The 22,128-nt window shown below is 42.5% G+C and overlaps 1 protein-coding gene across 3 annotated transcripts in view; it reads right to left on the minus strand.

Annotated features, from left to right (window-relative positions):
• NME7 (NME/NM23 family member 7) overlaps nt 1-22,128 on the minus strand; it is a 77,773-nt gene that overhangs the window by 23,193 nt on the left and 32,452 nt on the right. For all 3 annotated transcript variants that reach the window (XM_081199035.1, XM_081199034.1, XM_081199036.1), the window contains 3 exons: nt 18,903-18,967; nt 12,115-12,183; nt 10,753-10,854 (listed from right to left, as the gene is read on the minus strand). In XM_081199035.1, the coding sequence (XP_081055161.1) occupies nt 10,753-10,854; nt 12,115-12,183; nt 18,903-18,967 (236 nt within the window). The remainder of the gene's footprint in view (nt 1-10,752; nt 10,855-12,114; nt 12,184-18,902; nt 18,968-22,128) is intronic.

Genomic DNA, 22,128 nt, shown 5'->3' on the forward strand with positions numbered 1-22,128 from the left:
ACCCTCCTACTAGCTTGCCAGTCTGAATACTGAAATTCAAAAGTAAGCTCCAATTAGTAAGCCATGTGAAAACTGGGACATCTACATATCAACATTATCCATACATCTCATGCAGGCTCAAGCATGTGGGGAAGATGCTGCTCTGGATAATAAAAGTTTTTTTTTAAAAAAGTCTATAGAGCAGTTTTGCTAACAAAACAGACTGCTGCAGTGCAGAGGTTTTCCACCTTGCCATCAATAAAGCACCTGTTAATATGTGCAAGTTTCTAAGCAGCATGTAAAGGAGGGTTCAAGTTATAAATTAAACTGCTTGCTTCTGGCATCAGCTGACAAAAGTGCAGCTGCAAGTCTGTACAAATTTATTGGAGAAGTGGAAGCTCCACTAAAAAAGAAAGGCAGAAACCAGTAATTGAACTGTAATTTTTCCTGATGGAGAGCAACTCAAGACTGAGGTGACAAATGAGCCAAGGTCTGTCTCTTCATTAAAGGCAACTGATTTAAATGGCAGCAACCCATCCTTTTCAGAATATAATTTCCCATTCAGTAACAAGTATAAGATTCCAGACCAGCTTTATGATCAGGCAATGCAAAAGACTACATGGTGCAATTAACTTTGGGGTGCATTTTGTAGAGGTTGTATTGTTTCAAAATCAAAATACAATCATACATATAGAGAAGGTACATAGAAATATTACAGGGTCCCTGCTCATGGGGTGAGTACCTGTCAAATTCCTCTCTATTTGTGGGTGAGGCTTCATTTTTTAACGCTGCAAGAGAAACTACTGTGACTACTCCCAATTCTAGTCTAAAACTTCTGGAAGACACCAGGTTGGCAAAGCTGCAGCAGAGAAAGTCTATCAGCATGAGACACCAAATGAAAAGTCCAGCGGGAAGAACCCTTGTTCACAGTAAATCCCTTAGAAATGTTAAGAACTGTTTGTTCTTCGCTGTCTGTAAATTCTCTTGTAGCTATCTGACCTACATTTCAGGGATGATTTGAGAACAAGTAGGACAAAGATGAGACGGACATTTAGTACATTAATGCGTGTACACACGCCAATAAAACATATTTGAATTTGAATGAAATATATTGTGTATATATTCATAATTCAATATAACATTTTAATTAGAAAAACAAACTCCAGGGACAGTAAAACATTGCCTTTATTAGGACCAGTCAACATTTACAACATTCCAGCAAGCTGAATGGGACCAATTTTACTAGATCAACACTGTCCTTAACTGCAGCCTGACAACCTGTAGTAAGTTAGCAAATGAAAATATTCTTGGCATGAAAGTAAGTGACAGGGAAAGCTTCGCCTTCTAAATTTCAGTGCATCTGGCCACTGGCAGGGGAGCAGAACCAATAAAAATGGTGGCTAATGTGCTCAGATTTACCTCCTCCTCAGCAAACATTTCAGAGAGATTATGAGATGGTTCAGAAGGCCAGCTCCCTGCACTAGTGGTGCTGCCGCTTAGCAAGACAGGGGTGGTTTGTTGGAGCAATGACAACACTGGGGAAGCCCTGCAGGATACTTGATATCACCAGCCCAGAACTCCTCCTGCTGTGATAGAGTGCCAAACAGGCAAGCAAATAAAAACAGGTTTCGCAGAAAAGGGCAGAACACAGACTATTGAGAGAGAGGAAGCAGATTCTCATATACTGGGTTGAATAAATCAACCAATTCTTTAACAGCAGGCTTCCAGCGCAAGTTATTGTTGACATGCAGCATTTACAGTCCTTACATACTTAACATGGTATTTTACAAAAATGGCTATTTGAGTGACAACGTGTCAGCATTCAAACTGGCCAAGCCAGTTCCTGCAAAGAACAAGGAGGAATCGGTATATGAAAAGTATCTCGTTTGTTTCACACTGCTGGCTTTGGATTTCCAGCATTTGGCAAGCTGGGTGGGGGGCATGGAAGGGTGAGGATGACAACAAAGACCCTTTGCTCGTGTGGGTTGACCAAATCCCTCGTGATCACCCCCACCCTCAATTGGCAGCGATGACTCGTGCAGTTAGTCCTTCCCATGTGATTCTGGGCTTTCAAGCAAAGTGGTATGGAAAGAAGCCACAGGGAAGATAGAGCCCTTCCAAACTGTTACGTAGTGATACACAATGAAGCCCGCAATGTTTGCATTGCATACAGTGGTACCTCGGGTTACATATGCTTCAGGTTACATACGCTTCAGGTTACAGACTCCACAAACCCAGAAATAGTACCTCGGGTTAAGAACTTTGCTTCAGGATGAGAACAGAAATCGTGCTCTGACGGCACAGCGGCAGAGGGAGGCCCCATTAGCTAAAGTGGTCTTCAGGTTAAGAACAGTTTCAGGTTAAGAACGGACCTCCGAAAAGAATTAAGTACTTAACCTGAGATACCACTGTACTTCACAAATACACCTAAAAGGGTCACCTTCTCTTGCATGAAGCTACCCAGACATTTAAGATCAACCTCTTGACCCACTTCCATCTAAAGCCAGGCAGATGTGTGAAAAGGATCTAGGAGTCTTGGTTGACCACAAACTTGACATGAGCCAACAGTGTGACGCGGCAGCTAAAAAAGCCAATGCAATTCTGGGCCTCATCAATAGGAGTATAGCATCAAGATCAAGGGAAGTAATAGTGCCACTGTATTCTGCTCTGGTCAGACCTCACCTGGAGTACTGTGTCCAGTTCTGGGCACCACAATTCAAGAAGGACACTGACAAACTGGAACGTGTCCAGAAGAGGGCGACCAAAATGGTCAAAGGCCTGGAAACGATGCCTTATGAGGAACGGTTAAGGGAGCTGGGCATGTTTAGCCTGGAGAAGAGGAGGTTAAGGGGTGATATGATAGCCATGTTCAAATATATAAAAGGATGTCACATAGAGGAGGGAGAAAGGTTGTTTTCTGCTGCTCCAGAGAAGCGGACACGGAGCAATGGAGCCAAACTACAAGAAAGAAGATTCCACCTAAACATTAGGAAGAACTTCCTGACAGTAAGAGCTGTTTGACAGTGGAATTTGCTGCCAAGGAGTGTGGTGGAGTCTCCTTCTTTGGAGGTCTTTAAGCAGAGGCTTGACAACCATATGTCAGGAGTGCTCTGATGGTGTTTCCTGCTTGGCAGCGGGTTGGACTCGATGGCCCTTGTGGTCTCTTCCAACTCTATGATTCTATGATTCTATGAGATGGTAACAGAAGATAAAACCTCAAATTCTTTGGACTCAGGGTACCAGGGCTAATGCAGCCTTAAGGCAGGATGTGGCAGCTGCCTCTGGCACTGGAATCCCCTACAGGTGCCCCGCCTGCCCTACTGCCAGCAGAGCAGTGTCACCAGCATTGGCACCAATTTCTGTTGAGATCTCACCTGAAATCATGCAAGATCTTGCAGAACATGAGAGATCTCACCTGAAATCAGCACTGATACTAGTGCCACTTCTTTGCCAATGGCAAAGGTTTCAGGGCAGGCGGCGGGAGGACACACTACTCCTGCAAGAGATGATATCTACTGCTCAGTTGCCAATATCCCATTACTGGGCAAGGCAGTCAGGACACAGGTGGTGCTGAAACTCATAGCACACTTGGAGATAATTTATTATCTGGGCCTATTTCAATTTGGATTCAACAAACTGCCCTGCTTGTTCTGATTGCTGACTTCTATCAGGGGAGAGACAAGGGAAATGCAACTCTATTGATTTTTCTTGCTCTCTCGGCAGCTTTTGACATAATTGACCACGGTATCTTACTGGGTCAGTGCTATAATTTGGGAATTGGGGGCATGGTGTTACAGTGATTCTGCTTCTGCCTACAGGTCTGGTTTCAGGCAGTTGCACTGGGGAAATTCTGCTTGGCTTCACAGCATGCTGATGACACTCAGCTCTATTTCTCGTTGTCATCAGAGTCAGGTGACGCTGTGCAGGTGCTGCATCAGTCCTTGGGGGCAGTATTAAGCTAGATGAAGGCCAAAACAAAACCCTGAAGATGAATCCTGACAACATGCAGCACATTATGGGTAAGTGGTTCTCAAGTTTGAGAAAAAAGGATATAATATAGCCTGTTCTATGTGAGGCTGCACTACACATGAAGGAGAAGGCATGTGGTGGGGAGTCTTTCTAGATCCAGCATTGCCACTGGAGGCTTATGTCAGGCATTGCCAAACTTGGCCCTCCAGATGTTTTGGGCCTACAATTCCCATCATCCCTGACCACTGGTCCTGTTAGCTAGGGATGATGGGAGTTGTAGTTCAAAAACATCTGGAGGGCCAAGTTTGGCCATGCCTGGCTTATGTGGACCTAGCGGCATGAAGTTCATTTCCCCACTTTTGACTGGTTCACCAGCTGCACCCCTTTCTTAGCAAGGATAGCTTTTCCAGAGCAATCTATTCTCTGGTTATCTCTCAACCAGATTATCTGTAATACGTAGTATGCACAGCTGCTGGACTGCCAGAATATTGACCAGTAGAGTCAGATGTAATCATGTTACACCGATTTTGAAAGAGTGTCATTGACTGCTTATTTGCTTCTGTGAGAAATTGATGAAGGGATGTTTGCCTATTAAAGTCCTAAATGGCTTCATCAAGCCCCAGTACCTGAAGGATTGCCTCTCCCTAGATCATCATCTCCAAGCTTAAAGATCTTCACAAGTAGCTCTTCTCTGTATTCCTCAACATCTGAGGCCCTTCTTCATGTGCCTCCTGCATGAGAGCTCCGGAGGGGGGCAACATGAGAAAGGGACTCTTCTGCAGTTGCTCCCCATTTTGTGGGGTGCTCTTCCCAGGGAGGCTCACCTGGTGCCTTCATCTTTAGGTGTTAGGCAAAACCTTTTCCTTCAACCAGCCCTTTGGCTAATTAATTTTCTACGTTCTCTTAAATTTGTTGGGGGGGGTGTATGGGTTTGCTTTGTTTTTGCTCTTGTTTTTATTATGTATTTCGTGTTTTTATTTTGTATTTTTATGCTCAGAACCTGCCCCAAGATCTTCAGATGAAGACCAGTACATAAATTTAATAAATAAAAAAATAAAAATAAATATTCCATTGCTAGGTAGGATGCATTAATACAACTCCCATCAGTCTCAGCAAACATGGCCAGTGGTCAGGCATGATGGACGTTGAAGTCCAACAACACCTGGAGAGCACCACATTGACTATCCCCATACAGATGAAAAGTGGGTTTAAAAATACATTTAATAAATAAATGTTAATAATGAATAAATATTGTATGCCCTTGTTTTAGCTCTTTTATTTCTTAGCTGCACTGACAAAATTTACTAGAGGCTGCCAAATATTGGAAGTCTTTATAAATCAATAAATAAAGCATTATTTGAGATTTTTGTTAAAGGCTTGAATGGCTAATTCCATTCTAATGTCAGTTAATGATTTACCTACATGCTATTTATCCATTTGTAAGGGGGAAGAGATGCCTGCCACTTTATATTAGCAGGAACAAGCAAAGCAACACGCATACCTCATAAGCATCAGGCGAATGACAACCAACAACAGGCACCTGCCTCATTAATCACAGGTCTTATCAAATTAGCCAGTCTACAACAGCTTGCTGCATTTTGAATTTTGCAAGTATCTACTGAATCCACGAGGGTAAAGGCTGGCCCTATCATTGGGCAGAGTAAGGCAATGGTCTCATGCAGCAGATGTTGGCAGTCGGCAGCAGCACTGCTGCTGCCCAGAGCCCCTCATTCTTTCCTCTCTGTGGGAGGAAAGAACTCTACATGCCACATGGCATGCCCTGGGACCCCCTAAACTAGCCTGCTGCCCCAGGTTCACAAGATGATATCATCACTGCTGAAGTTAAGATTCAGCTCCTAGTTCAGCAGGAATGGAAGGTGGGGATACCATCTTGTCCTTTGCCTCCAGTAGCAAAATGTATTGGACCACCACTGGTGTAGATCCACTCATCAACTGTATGCACCTTCACAAAACAAACTACTGTAATGCCTGGCTAGGGTTGCAATCCTAAACTCACTTACTAAGTCCCACCCAACTTAGGTGGATTGACTTTTGAGTAAAACATTTTATTTTAAGCAATTCTCGACTACCCTTCATCTAATGGATTCCAGCAATAAGATTAACAAACATACACAATGATTAAGCAGAGGCTATAAATACATAAATAATGGTATTTGGAGAAGGGCCTTAATTAAAGAACTTGATGCACAGGCTGGTGTGGGAGGAAACACTCCTTCAGGCATTTGGATCCCAAAGCCACTTAAGGCTTTAATAAGTTCAGCACCTGTATAAAATTGTTCTGTATGCAAGGAGAAGCTTTTATCTAAACAATCTTGCATAGTTTTGAAATTCTGGGGGCTTTTGGAGTAGTGGATAAAGCTCTACACTCCTGCCAGTCATCACAGTCTAAAATAAAATCACATTCCAAGATGGAGTTCATAACTTTTGAGGTGACTAGACCAGGGGTCAGCAGGGGGCCAGTCCACTGTCCCTCAGACCTTGTGGGGGGCCGGACTATATTTTGGGGAAGGGTGAATGAACGAATTCCTATGCCCCACAAATAACCCAGAGATGCATTTTAAATAAAAGGACACATTCTACTCATGTAAAAACATGCTGATTCCCCGACTGTCCTCGGGCTGGATTTAGAAGGCGATTGGGCTGAATCCGGCCCTGGGCCTTAGTTTGCCTCCCCATGGACTAGACTAAGGCTGCATACATACCATATATTTAAAGCATACACACACACACACAAAAAGAATAATGGGAATTATAGTTTACACCTCACTGAGCAACAGCACCCTTAACAAACTACATTTCCCAGGATTCTTTAGCGGAGGATAGATATGCTTTAACTGTGTGGTATGTACACAGCAAAGCAAAGAAGCATAGAAATGAATATTCAAAATGTGGCTCTGCAGCACTACACATTAAATTTTAGGCTTTGTGATTGGCTACAGCTCCCTGTGGGTTGTATACTTTAGCTTGCTCTGCATCAGGTGAGAAATGGCCCTGAGTGCAGTAGCAAGAGAAGCTGTGCCCTCCTAACCCAGAGCTGGGATTTTAAAATAGCCCAGAATTGTTGTCAACACCCTTCTCAGTGCCATGCTGGTTCACTGGGAATTATCCCTGCACATCTGAAAGGAAGCGACACAAAACAGTTATATTTATTATTGTTTGCATCTTTCTTTTTTTAAAAAAATAATAATTTCAAATTTGGTTAGTCAGGGATGTTTGTGATACTGCAAAGAAATAAACTGATCAAAATTCTGGTCAGGTTGTCTTGCAGTAGAAAGGAGAAGCAAGCTGAACAGACCAGTGAGCAAACCCTAAATTATTAATCCACCGAACAGTCATTTAGTCGCCCACATTTCACATTCAGGGTTGTTGGTTTTTGCTTTTAAAAAGGCTTTGTTTAATGAATGGTTTATAAGACAATGAGAAAGGAACCACAGAGTCAAAAGCTCACACTGCAGCTGCTCTGGCTGTCAGCTATTGCAAATGGTGGCAGCGGCTGTTTTTTCAAAACAGGAATGTTTCCTCTAGCACAGAATATATTGCATATGCACACAATATAGCTCTAGCAACATAAATTCAGAAAAAAAAATTTGGCTAATAAAGGAATGCCGGTGTTCACCTGATTCTCCATTGACAGACCTAGCCTCTATTGATATATCCTGATATATCTTAAGCATTCCCAGATTTCTGCAGAGAGGGTTGGTATGATCAAATTATCCGGCTGATAACTTCAGACTACCACATCAGACACAGCCATTCTTCAAAAAAATTATTTCTGATGGGTGTGTTGCATTTTTTTCATGGAGAGGCTGTAGTTTTACACAGGAATATGAAGTTGTAGTTAGCAAGCAGGGACGTGACCCCCCCCAAAAAAAAAAAATATGGGAGAACTGCTTCATAGAGTCATTAAAGTTCAGGATGGAGTTAAAAACCAAATATTGAACGCTTTTCAGGAATGTTTCAAAAGTTCACAGCATTTTGAAGCTATTGTTTTCAACTCACACATACAAATGATGTTTGGATTAAAGCCGAGTAGAAACTTTTAAAAATATGGTATGGTGTGGAACGTTTCTAACATGGGGATTGGGAACCCAACCTTACACACATAGAAATGGTCCCCTTTAGAAGACTGCCAATCACACACTGGGGGCATGGTGTCCTGGAGGGACAGAGCTAGGCCTGCACATCCTCACAAGCCCTTTTACCCACTTCAGAAGCAAACACCTTAAAATGCAAAGTTTCTAGCAGACTGACAATAACTAGTGTATGCAATATAGAATTTATTTTCTTTAATAAGGAAAAGGAACACTGATTATATTTGACCCTAAATAACATTTGAAAAAATCCAACCATGTCCTTTCCGCTAGAGACAGCTACAGACAGCATGACATACTAATTGCAGCTTCTTATTGATCTGTTTTCTAACTCCAGTCGATAACGGTCTGTCATTGACGGAGAATCCATTTTCCCTTCTGTTTGCATTGCTTAGTGCAATGTGAAGAGCAGCCTAATTATTTGTAATCATAAACTCATCTGCCTTCAAATATGCTAAGTTGTTTTACCGTCACAGTAAGTAATTCATTGTTTCTCGGGTGTGGAATTCCGCAAGAGAGTCATCAGAAGACGACAATATGCTTGCGCCAATCTGAATGTATCTAGATCCTTCCTCCTAGACATACATTCACAGAAGTTACTCCCATTGAATTCAATGGGGCTTCCTTCCGCGTAAGTAGGAAGCGCAGCCTTACATGGGAGTAACCTCTTTTAAACACAAGGGACTCCCTTCGAAATCAATGTGCATAGGAATGCACTACTAGAATCATGACGGTTTAAGCAGTTAACTTGTAGAGTCTGATTTTTGCTAGCATTTAAAATATTTAATAGCCAGATTAAATATTTAAAATATTTAATCTGGCAGCGGCTACCAGTGTCATAGGAAACAGAGGAAGCTGCTTTATAGCGAGTCAGACAACTGGTCCATCTTACTCAACACTGTCTACACTAACTGGTAGCACATCTTCTGGGTTTTGGCAGGAATGTCTGCCAGCCCTACCTAGAGATGCTGGGGATTCAACCTGGGACCTTCTGCATGCAAGGCAGATGCTCTGCCATAGATCTATAGCCTGACCCCTTCCATCTGTGCCATTTTACAGATAGTTAGGTTTATTACATGTCTGCATCACTTTCACCCCTTTTTGACAACAACACTAGCCCAGTAGAACAGTAGCTCAGTATGAGCTGCAGTGTTGCCAACATGGCTTAGTAGCAAGAGGCAAATATCCTAAAGTATGGTTGTTCACACTGCTTTCTGAGTAACAAGCACTGAATTGGCATAGATTAGAGTAGCTTAAATAGTACTCCAGTGATGTACTTTCATATCTAACGCAAAGAAGGCTTAGCAATGGTCATAGCTGCATAAATAATCATGACAGCAACAAAAATGACACATGTTAAGGTGTAGCTGTCCTTTCTGCTTGTAAACCATGACTCTAAGTGATCATTATATTAGCTGAATACAACATTTTTTCAAATGTGGGCTTCTAAAGTTGTTATCTGTTACTATACTGCCATGCAGAAGGGGTGGGGGAGAAATCTGGTTTGCATTTTAATAGAACCTACCTAATTCATACCTTTCAGATCAATTTGGAAACCAAAGCACATCTTTAAAAAACCAAAATATGTGAACAACTATATATAAATATATTCATTAAAATTAAATTAAAAATGTATTTTATTAGGGGAAACTGCTTGAGGTAATGTGTATAAGTAGGATAAATGCTGATGAATTTCCATGAGGACATTTTTTTAAAAAAGTAATGTGGCAAACTGGAGACTAGAGAAATGAGAAACTCAAATAAAGTGAAATTAACAGATTTGTCCATTCCTTTAAAAACAGAGTAGCAAATCAGACGCAACACAAGAGATCTACACTTGAATCTACCCAATTTTTGAACTTTGAAGAAGCTATAGGGAGGGGGGGTTCTGTTTTGACTGGAAAAGCCGCACTAAGGTAGAGAGTGTTTAACGCTTCCCTCCCCCATTGCCCCATCTATTTTCCACTGCATCTACTATGATACCCACTTTTCCCAAGGTGGGGTATGGGGTGTGTCAGGGAACTGCCATCGGCGCAGAGGCGAGAGATAGAGGGGGAATTGTGTTACAGGGAGCCTCCAAAAATCTTGCGAAGCAGTTCTTCTTCCTGCGAGGAGGAAACCCCCACCTCCAGTGGAGAAGAGGTGCAAGAGCCAGAGGATGCTAGAAAGAGCCTTAACACCGCACCTCAGCAAGCCGGAGAGGAGGGAAGCACACCCCTGCCTTCACCCATCATGCGCAGTAGCTTGAGGCCCAGGGAGGGGCGGAAAAGGCTGGGGGTGACAAAACTTTATGTTGGGGGAGGTACAAGAACAGACCACACCCGGATTCTGCTAGCGATTGAGCCAGACATGAACTTATGATGTTCTGCACTGTAAATAGTTTGCACCAAAATAAAGCCTGTAAAAGACAGGTCAGAGTCTGCCTGGTTACTCTCGAGCAACCACAGCAACATCTGACGGGGTGTTAGGCATCTGCATCATGCAGGTATATTTTCCCCTGTAGGACTAATAGCAGCTTTGGAAGGAATTTTAGATTTCCTGGGAGATTTTCTAAATTCCAATAAAAAAACAAAGCCAACTGCCTCCAGGCTCCTTTAAAGTAAAAACCAAAAACTTTGATGGAGACAATCTCAAACCCCATGCATCACTTTTGCTTTGGCCCCGATACAAACTTCTCAAGTAAGTTACTTACGGGATCAGAAGGCCCGCAGAAGTCTCGGAATACTTTTTCAGGATCTACTTGCCTAATCTCTAGAGCAACACAAGGCCCTGAGCAAAGTTCCACAACCATCTCCTGCAACAAGAAAAAGGAACAGATTGTTAAATGGTTTTTATACCTTTTAATCTGCACTGTATATCAATTTGCATCATTTCTTGTTTTAAGAAAATCTAAGCCAGCCCAGACCACTCTCTGCATGTTGTTTTCAAAAGCAGTTCTATCCATTCTAACATCTAGAAATGTTCCTAATGAAATGTGTCAGTTCTCTCATGATTTTTATATATTCTGGGGCTAGTCTGCATTCTTCAACTTCACTGACATAGTGACTCTCATCAGACCACCACTGTTGCCACCTCTGTGTTCAATCAATGAAAAAGTGAAAAAGCACAGATCCTAATACAGATCCATGAAGGACTCCATCTTTTGCATCCTTCCATTGCTTGAAGTGTCCATTTATTCCTTCTCTTTGCATCCTGTTCTTTAACCAATTACTGATCCATAAGAGAACTTACTCCATACCATAACATCACCTCTTTGGAATATACTGTATATTTTATTTCTTTGATTAAGCTTCATTCTCTCTTGTGTTCAATTTTAAGCTGTTGGACAAATCAGCTTTATTTCTATTGTGTTATTTTGTTGCTTTAGTTGTATGGCTTGACTGATACTTATCATGGATTTACTTACTGACACTAAGGTTTATTTGGAATTGCTAATACTTTAATTTTAAATTGTTGTATTGATATGTTCATCTGACATGTAGTGAACCGGCTTGGATACAACTTTGTGGAAATGCAGTATATAAATAAATGAAAGAATGAATGAATGAATGAACATCATGCTGTGGTTTTCCAAGCCTCCTTTCCACATCATCAGCTGCTGCTGGCAGGGACAAAGGAAGTCGCAATGCATATATCATTTCTCAGTGTGAGGTTAAGTGATCTTAAAAAATACAGACACTATCCATTTGGGTATGTTGCAACCAAGCCTCTTAGTATCAAGAATTTTTGCTGGAAGAAACCTACTCAACTCAGCCACTGCAGCAATATCAAATACAACTCTTGCCGTGTTTCACTATCCATTAAAATATTTGAAAAAGACAAGTTTTATGTTGAGCCAAACTAAAATCATCACTTGCGCAGTCTGTCATGCCAATTCAAAAACATTACTAGGTTGAAATCTTTGTGGCTGAGGTGAAGAGCAGCACTGAAAAGTGACTTTATAGTCCCTCAAAGCTTGTGCCATGCCCTTGACAATAAGCCTTCAGGACGGTCCATTAAGATTGTATCCAAAATGGGCCCTAAAATAAAGAGAGACTTTATAGCGCTTACTTACAGCATATTCAGCGACAACACCTTTGTAAATTGAGTAGAATTCCTCTGCATTTGCACGGTCCATATAGAACTGCACGTAAGAAAGAACAGAAAGGAAAGTATTTATTCTGTGTACAGTGGGAACAAGTGTATACATCTCCAAACATTATTGTTGCCCCTTTTCTTTTCATACACAACCTGAGGAGACGTTAACTTATTTCTCAATTAATCCCTCACACAGTATTATGTAGAAAAGCTGATAAAAATTTAAAAGACACCAGAGATCAAGATCCCATTTGTGATTCATTCTTTTTTTCCTGTTTTCCACATGTATGTCTCATCTTATCAAACAAATCACAAAATACCCATATTTCTTTCATTTTATTGCTACTCTTTCGTGTACCATTTAGATTGTACAAAACTCAACAAAGCACATTTTTTTTAAAAAGATTCCATTCGCTGCTGCTGCAAGTTCAACTCTGTTAAATGGAGGGGAAGAGGGAATATACAGCACATTCATGCTGGGGTCAGAAAGCCACATGACAAGGAGAATCTAAATACAGCAGTACCTTGGTTCTTGAATCTAATCTGTTCCGGGAGTCCCAGAATGGTTCGAAAACCAAGGCGTAGCTTCCAATTGGCTGCAGGAGCTTCCTGCACTCAACTGGAAACTCTGGAAGCCGTGTCAGATGTTCAGCTTACAAAGAACGTTTCCAAACCGGAACACTCAGTTTGCGACGTTCTGGAGCCGATTTGTTCGACAACCAAGGTACCACTCTACATTAGAAAGGTAAGCATTACAGTATTCATTATGCAAGCACTAGCTGGCTTGGAAACAGGTTACTTGAAGGAACACTTTTCCCTGTAGGAGCCTGCTTGAGTGCCAAAATCTTGCAGGGAAGCCCTTTTCTCAGTCCTGCCATTTTCTAGAGTACATTTGGCAGGGGCACAAGAGAGGGCCTTTTCAGTGTCTGCGCTCCAGCTTTGGGGTTCCCTCCCACAGTTCAATTTCTGCCTTGTCTGTTGACCCTACAGTGCCAAGTAAATACCTTTTCATTTTGACAAACCTTTGGCCTGCCAGGGCAACTTGTTTATTGCAATGCTCAAGGTGTTTAATTGCCCACTGTTTTTATACTTGGATTTTTATTGTTCTGACTTTTATCTGCTCTTTTGTATTTGTGTTGGTTATATAACCTTTAGCACCTCTACTGTATTTTTATCTTGTCGCTGTTAGCAGCCATGAGCACCATGGCAGGATACAAATTGAAGTAATAAATAATAATAAAGTAGCGTATTTTTCGCCCTATAGGACGCACTTTTCCCCCTCCAAAAATGAAGGGGAAATGTGTGTGCATCCTATGGGGCGAATGCAGGCTTCAGGAAATTATCCGCAAACCTTGCGAGCCCGGCGGGAGTTCTCGCGGTCTCGCAAGGCTTGCGGGCAGAAGCCTGCAGCCCACAAGCTCGGGGAACAGCGGGAAGGTGCAGCGCGCCTTCCCGCTGTTCCCCGACCTGGTTTGGAGGCTGGCGCTGGGGAGAAGCGAGCTTCTCCCCAGCGCCAGCCCCACAAGCTCGGGGGACAGATATCCGCAAGCCTGGGGAGACTGGCGCGACTTCCCACCGGGCTCCCTAGGCTTGCAGATAGCAGCCTGTTCTGGGGGCTGGGGTCGGGGGAAGCTCGGGCATCCCCCGCCACAGCCCCACGCCTGGGGGGAAATAATTTTTTTCTCCTTTATTTCCCCCCCAAAAAAAAGCTAGGTGCGTCCTATGGGGCGAAAAATATGGTATAGACAACTGTCTAAATAATGGCGTGTGCGTGTGCGTGCCCACACACACACACACACACACACACACACACACACACTATATATATATATATATATATATATATGCTTTTGTAGATTTTCACGGGTACAGGAATGCAGGTTTTGGTGTTTTCGGGTATCTTCCCGTGTAAGAGTTGGGGTGTCTAGGCGACGTTTCGACGAGGTCTCACTCGTCATCTTCAGGCTGGTGCTTTCGGCTTCTTGTTACTAGAACAGAGCAGGATCTCAGTGTTTGAGTTCCTATAAATACTGTTGAGGGGGTGTGGTGTATAGCCTCCAACGTTCTGGGCAGAGAGGAAGTTCCCAGGTTATTGTGCCTTTTCTTCTTTTGTTCATTAATTACTTGAGGGATATCTTGAGTGATTTCTTGAGTGATATTCTGAGTACCACTTAGGAGGGTCATTAGGTGTGGATTAGTTGCTAAAGCTTTCGTGTCTTGACCTCTTGAGCTTGTGAAGAGTTTTTCTGAGTTTTTCTGAGAAGAGTTTTTCTGAGAAGATGGCTGTACTGCACTTAGTTGTGCTCTGGCTTGGCTTCGTGTATAGGGGCGAGCTGTGGTTTTGTGCCCTGTGCCAGCCAGATCTGTGTTGGGATTGCAGGGGGGTGCAGCATCCGGAGGTGCCACTATGGTTTGGCTACTGGATGGTGTCTGTAATTTATCTGTGGAGAGGGTCTGGGTTTGGGTCTGGTGTGGTTGATTGGAGATGGCGTTCTGTGTGCCTCTGGTTCTGGTGTCGGTTTTTGTGGGGAGGGCTAATTTCCAGATGTCTGGCAGGCGGGACGTGTCGTCACGCTTGTTCATGTTGTGAGGGTGTTTCTCTATCTCGATGGCTTCCATGATTATTCTCTTGTGGTGATGTTCCATGTTAAAGAGCAATTTGGAATCTGCAAAATTAATTTCGTGTCCTGTTTCTTTCATGTGTTGGTAAAGAGAGGAAGTTTTTTCTTCTTTTTTGACGGCATTCTTGTGTTCTGCGATACGTGCATTTATTCGTCTGTTTGTTTGTCCAATGTACGTGGCCGGGCAGACTTTGCAGGGTATTTCATAGACCCCTTGGTTTTCTAACTGGATTTTATCTTTTGGGTTTCTGAGGATATTGGCTATTTTTTGGTTGGTGCAAAAGGCTGTTTTGATATTGTGTTTATGGAGGATTTTGCTAATTTTATCTGTAGTGCCCTTGATATAAGGAAGGAGGGCCATGCCATTGTTTTCTTCTGTGTCTTGGTTTTTGGGGGGTGTTTCTTTTTGGATTAGCTTCTTAACCCTGTTTTGCTGGTATCCGTTGGCGATTAACACATTTGAGAGATTCTGTAACTCAGTTGTCAAGTGGTCTTTGTCAGCCAGGCGTTTGGTTCTGGAGATGAGAGTCTTGGCTACGGAGTTTATTTGTGCAGGGTGGTGGTGTGATTGTGCATGTAAGTAGCGGTTGGTGTGTGTTTTTTCCCGGTAGATAGTGTGTCCTAGGGAGCCATCAGGTTTTTTGTAGATTAGGACGTCAAGGAAGGGAAGTTGGTTGTTGGCTTCTATTTCCATAGTGAATTGTATTTTGGGGTGTAGGCTGTTGAGATGTGTGAGGAAGCTATCTAGTTTTTCCTTCCCGTGTGGCCAAATTACAAAGGTGTCGTCAACATATCTGAGCCAAAGTTTGGGTTTGTGTTCTGACTTGTCTAAAGCATTGGTTTCAAAGTGTTCCATGTACAGATTTGCGATGACCGGTGAGAGGGGTGATCCCATAGGTGCTCCTTCTATCTGTTTGTATCTTTGTCCATTGTGGATGAAGTACGTGTTGGTTAGGCAGTGGTTGGTCAGGTCCAGGATGTATTCGGGGGGATTGTATTTGTTTTGAATGGCTGTCAAGGCTTCATTAATGGGCCAGAAGCCCAGCCACCCTCCACAACAACCCATGAAACAAACAGTACATAACATATCAGACAGGATCCTCACCTCAACTGAAACCAAAGTACTCTCCAAAGGCTTCAACTTTGCAGTCGCCCCGAGACGCATCCCCACGGAAAACATCATATGCGGAGTCGAAGCTAGCCTAACCAAAATCAACCCAGATGAAGCCAATAAAATCAGACTCGAAGTCACCAACATCCTCTGCTCCAGCAAACCACCCAGAAGCAATTTACACAAAGAAGAAAAAAAAAGCACTCACCAACCTGAGGAAAGACAACAACATAATCATTCTCCCAGCAGACAAAGGTAATGCCACTGTTGTGATGAACACATCGGACTACCAAGCAAAACTATCAAATCTACTCCAAGACCCCACCTATGGGATCACCCCTCTCACCGGTCATCGCAAATCTGTACATGGAACACTTTGAAACCAATGCTTTAGACAAGTCAGAACACAAACCCAAACTTTGGCTCAGATATGTTGACGACACCTTTGTAATTTGGCCACACGGGAAGGAAAAACTAGATAGCTTCCTCACACATCTCAACAGCCTACACCCCAAAATACAATTCACTATGGAAATAGAAGCCAACAACCAACTTCCCTTCCTTGACGTCCTAATCTACAAAAAACCTGATGGCTCCCTAGGACACACTATCTACCGGAAAAAAACACACACCAACCGCTACTTACATGCACAATCACACCACCACCCTGCACAAATAAACTCCGTAGCCAAGACTCTCATCTCCAGAACCAAACGCCTGGCTGACAAAGACCACTTGACAACTGAGTTACAGAATCTCTCAAATGTGTTAATCGCCAACGGATACCAGCAAAACAGGGTTAAGAAGCTAATCCAAAAAGAAACACCCCCCAAAAACCAAGACACAGAAGAAAACAATGGCATGGCCCTCCTTCCTTATATCAAGGGCACTACAGATAAAATTAGCAAAATCCTCCATAAACACAATATCAAAACAGCCTTTTGCACCAACCAAAAAATAGCCAATATCCTCAGAAACCCAAAAGATAAAATCCAGTTAGAAAACCAAGGGGTCTATGAAATACCCTGCAAAGTCTGCCCGGCCACGTACATTGGACAAACAAACAGACGAATAAATGCACGTATCGCAGAACACAAGAATGCCGTCAAAAAAGAAGAAAAAACTTCCTCTCTTTACCAACACATGAAAGAAACAGGACACGAAATTAATTTTGCAGATTCCAAATTGCTCTTTAACATGGAACATCACCACAAGAGAATAATCATGGAAGCCATCGAGATAGAGAAACACCCTCACAACATGAACAAGCGTGACGACACGTCCCGCCTGCCAGACATCTGGAAATTAGCCCTCCCCACAAAAACCGACACCAGAACCAGAGGCACACAGAACGCCATCTCCAATCAACCACACCAGACCCAAACCCAGACCCTCTCCACAGATAAATTACAGACACCATCCAGTAGCCAAACCATAGTGGCACCTCCGGATGCTGCACCCCCCTGCAATCCCAACACAGATCTGGCTGGCACAGGGCACAAAACCACAGCTCGCCCCTATACACGAAGCCAAGCCAGAGCACAACTAAGTGCAGTACAGCCATCTTCTCAGAAAAACTCTTCTCAGAAAAACTCAGAAAAACTCTTCACAAGCTCAAGAGGTCAAGACACGAAAGCTTTAGCAACTAATCCACACCTAATGACCCTCCTAAGTGGTACTCAGAATATCACTCAAGAAATCACTCAAGATATCCCTCAAGTAATGAATGAACAAAAGAAGAAAAGGCACAATAACCTGGGAACTTCCTCTCTGCCCAGAACGTTGGAGGCTATACACCACACCCCCTCCACAGTATTTATAGGAACTCAAACACTGAGATCCTGCTCTGTTCTAGTAACAAGAAGCCGAAAGCACCAGCCTGAAGATGACGAGTGAGACCTCGTCGAAACGTCGCCTAGACACCCCAACTCTTACACGGGAAGATACCCGAAGACACCAAAACCTGCATATATATATATATATATATATATATATATATATATATATATATGGGAGGCAGGTGGCGCTGTGGGTTAAACCACAGAGCCTAGGGTTTGCTAATCAGAAGGTTGGCGGTTCGAATCCCCGCAACAGGGTGAGCCGTTGCTCGATCCCTGCTCCTGCCCACCTAGCAGATCAAAAGCACGTCAAAGTGCAAGTAGATAAATAGGTACTGCTGCAGCGGGAAGGTAAACGGCGTTTCCGTGCGCTGTTCTGGTTCACCATCAGCGGTTTAGTCATGCTGGCCACATGACCTGGAAGCTGTACACCAGCTCCCTCGGCCAGTAAAGCAAGATGAGCACTGCAATCCCAAAGTCGTCCGTGACTGGACCTAATGGTCAGGGGTCTCTTTACCTTTATATATATATATATAGTGTAAAACATGCATATTCACCTACTACGCAAGTCAGTTCTGACAAGCTGGCTAGAATTATTTCAGTTTTAAAGACTAAGTAACCTTGATAAGTCAAAGTCAGCCTTAGTCAAAGTCAGCCAAAAGGAACTGAGCTTATATTGAAATGCAGCATAATAAGGTGTTGTTTACCCACCTGTTGAGATGGAAGGAAGAAAAATACAGAGACAGCAAGAATGAAAATTGTGCATAAATGAGAAAGAAGGCAACAGCTCTCACTGTTCCTCTGTGAGCAAAACCAGACAGACACTCCTCAATATAGACTATTTGCAGCCTGTTCCTGTCCATTTCTATCAACCAATTTCAATGGGGATTTACTCCCAAATACAGGTTTCTCCTCCTCTGGTAATGATTTTGGGGGAGTATAGTAGGGTTGAAAAGGCTATTTTTTATTTTCTGTATTATGCAAGAGAGCAGACTGGGAACCTGACACCCTTTCAAAATAGGCAGGTGTAAGAGGCAGCTGATATGTATGGGGTTGCTGCTGGAAGGCAAGGCTTTGCCCAGGTGAAATGCATTAAAAAGCTAGTGTAGGAGAGGGTGCAACAGGTGGCAAAGGTTGCTTTTCCCTCATCTCATCAGAGAAAAGGTCTGATCAAAGAGCAAGAAGAAAGAGTTACCATCTGCAAGGCTGAAATATCAAATCCTCCATCAAGTATTGCTTTTATTATCTTCCCAGTCAGACCTGTGAAGAAAAAGGTTTGGGTTACAGAAATTTGTCTCAAATGCTGGGGTCCTGGGACTACTTTGCTATAGCACATCAAACATTTATAATACAGTTGCTTTTATGAGAACACTTGTGTCTTGCACATTTACTTGGGGTATATGAGGCAGGCACATTGCTCATATGGGCTCACAATAACCATAAAAGGCTGTGACCAAGTCAGGAAGAAATGTCACTGTTTAGGCTCCTTGCAATTCAACAGTAACCAAATTTAACCAGAAGTAGTTCCCACTGAAATCACTTCCAAGTAAAAATGATTAGGATTATGCTATACAACACTGATTTTTCACACTTAGGGTGAAGTAAAATACACCCAAATTATGCAAACCAACATTCCCATTTATAGGCTTTATCCCCAAATAGTGCAACTCATTCAATTTGTATAGTTTTCCTACCTGGCCTAACATTAGAGATGTGCAAATATTGTTACATTTTGGGGAAAGTGAGAAATAGTGCAAGAAACAGAGAGCTAGCTAGGTGAGAAAAAAGATCACAGATGCTGTGACATATGATCCCAATATAAAACAGAAAGACAAATTTAAGTGCATGCATTATCCTTAATACTTAAGCCTTTCACAAATAGGAGTTTCACCTTTCAAATATATGCCCAGCTCCGTAACAGCTAAGTATAACTTCTTCTTTTTTCTGTAAAAGTCTGGGTTTTGATTTCTGCACCAAAAACAAGTTCATGCCTACATGTGAGTTTGGGATAATGAGGAAAGAACTTGACAAATATTTTGGCGCCCATAAAACATGGAGGGGGGATTAAACTTATTTTAAAATATTCAGACTTCACTCAATAAGGAAACTGGCTATTTAAAAATTAGGAAGACTACATCTTTAAAATGTGATTACTCTAAGCCAAATCAGAGCTACAGATTAAGTGTTCGTTTAGGATTTAATTTTTAGTGACAAAGTACAAAAGAAATCACAGGCATTACTAAATACAACTGAAGGAATGTAATACTAATCCTAGCAAAAATGCATAACAAATAACTCTAGGCATAAAAAAAACAAGAGAGGGAAGGTTTTATGTCTCCAAGACAGCATTAGGTTACTAGGCACCAATACAGAACAGATAATCTTCAAGCGCATTTTAATCAGATGAAGTGATGCGGTACAACATCTACTCTGCAGTTTAACAATTCACTGCTTTGTGACACATAAGGACAAATTCAAAGAAAGGAGAACTAAAAACTTAAAAGCAATCAGAGGGTGCTGGCTTTGGTAAAAGCTGCACATGCATGAACAACTACGGGTTGGAACAACCACCTTTGCGTTTTGCGATCTAGAGATTAATCTATTAATTGGCTTGCCAGTTAGTCAGCTATGGCATTCAGAACACACACCGCTAAATCAGTTTGAATTCTGAAATGTTCGAAAACCAAGGCACAGCTTCTGATTGGTGCAGGTGCCCCGGAAACAATAGCCAACAGCTGCATCAGACGTTTGGCTTCTGAAAAATGTTCGAAAACCAGAACACTTACTTCCGGGTTTTGGGCATTTGAGTACCAAGGCACTTGAGAACCAAGGTACCACTGTATTTGCTTTAGGCAATTTTTTACAGTCTTCAACTCCAATATAAAAATCAATGCACAAGGGCAAGAGGAGAATACAGCTGGCAGAAGTGGGTGGGGTTAAGAAGAAAGAAGGTGTCCTCCTCCTTGTGTGAATACTGGGAGGAAGGTTGTTGGTAAATCCCAGACTTCCCTTATCAAAACCTCAGTTTACTGGGCATAAGTCCAATAAGAACATACATTATGGGAGTGCTTTAACGGTTCTTAAGATATGATCTGTAGAGGACTTTGCACTGCCAATTCAGCTGATGTATAATAATTCATATAGAGCCCGTGGACTTTGATCTCTTAGATCTCAACCTAAGTTGAAACTATAATCATGTTCCTGTTAGCTGACTTCCTTTTGAATTACAATTTATGCAAAACACCATGGGAAAAGGTATGTATTTTGCATTCTGGGTCTCACCACTCTGCTTGTCCTCAATTATATCTCACTACGATTGCCTTCAAAGCATAATACTTACAACACAGATAAATTCGGCACAGCTGACGGACCTGGAAAATCAACTGCCTCACTCTGTGATTAAATTCTAAGAAGCTGCAGCAGATATACTCTGCTTAATTTAGAAGCCCTCACCCATCTTTACAGATTGGGAACAGCAACCATTGTCTGTGGTTACTAAGTGCAGGGAAAGCACATTCTGAGCACAGGATTTCTCTTGCAAAGTCACAAGATACAGGGTCAACCAATAATCCTTATTTTTGTTCCTTTATTAAACAAGGCTGCACATGGGCAGTAGCTCACTCCACGTGGACTGAATATGTGTCTCAGCTAAGATCTAGAGAAACCACCATAGTGGAGGAGGAGGGGAATACAAAAAACTAAGCCAAAGACATAAATCATCATCTACCTTGGCTCCCAAAACATGGGTTCAGGTGGAAAAGCAAAGCTAAGATACAAGAGGACTTCACAGCCATTGAGAATCAGCTCTCTGCAGGAAACATGAGGTCCTCAGCAGTACCAAGAGGCCCCCAAGACAAAGCTTGTATCAGGTTTTCCAAGGACAGATTCAAACCCCATTACACCAGAAGCTTTTTAAAATGAGAAATCCAGGTGAGCATCTGTGTCTTCCTCCACTATTACTGAGTGAACTGAAGCTAAAAGCCCACAATAAGGACAGAGAAAAGATAAGAACCCATGGTCTCGGCTTTAAATTACAGTGGTTCCTCAGGTTACATATGCTTCAGGTTACAGACTCCGCTAACCCAGAAATAGTACCTTGGGTTAAGATCTTTGCTTCAGGATGAGAACAGAAATCGTGCTCCGGCGGCGCGGCGGCAGCAGGAGGCCCCATTAGCTAAAGTGGGACTTCAGGTTAAGAACAGTTTCAGGTTAAGAACGGACCTCCAGAACGAATTAAGTAACCCAAGGTACCACTGTGCAGTGGTACCTTGCAAGACGAATGCCTCGCAAGACAAAAAACTCGCTAGACGAAAGGGTTTTTGGTTTTTTGAGTTGCTTCGCAAGACGATTTTCCCTATGGGCTTGCTTCGCAAGACGGAAACGTCTTGCAAGTTTGTTTCCTTTTTCTTAACACCGTTAAT

Source organism: Podarcis bocagei, assembly GCF_964188305.1.
Source record: "Podarcis bocagei genome assembly, chromosome: 6".
Classification (NCBI taxonomy): Eukaryota; Metazoa; Chordata; class Lepidosauria; order Squamata; family Lacertidae; genus Podarcis; species Podarcis bocagei.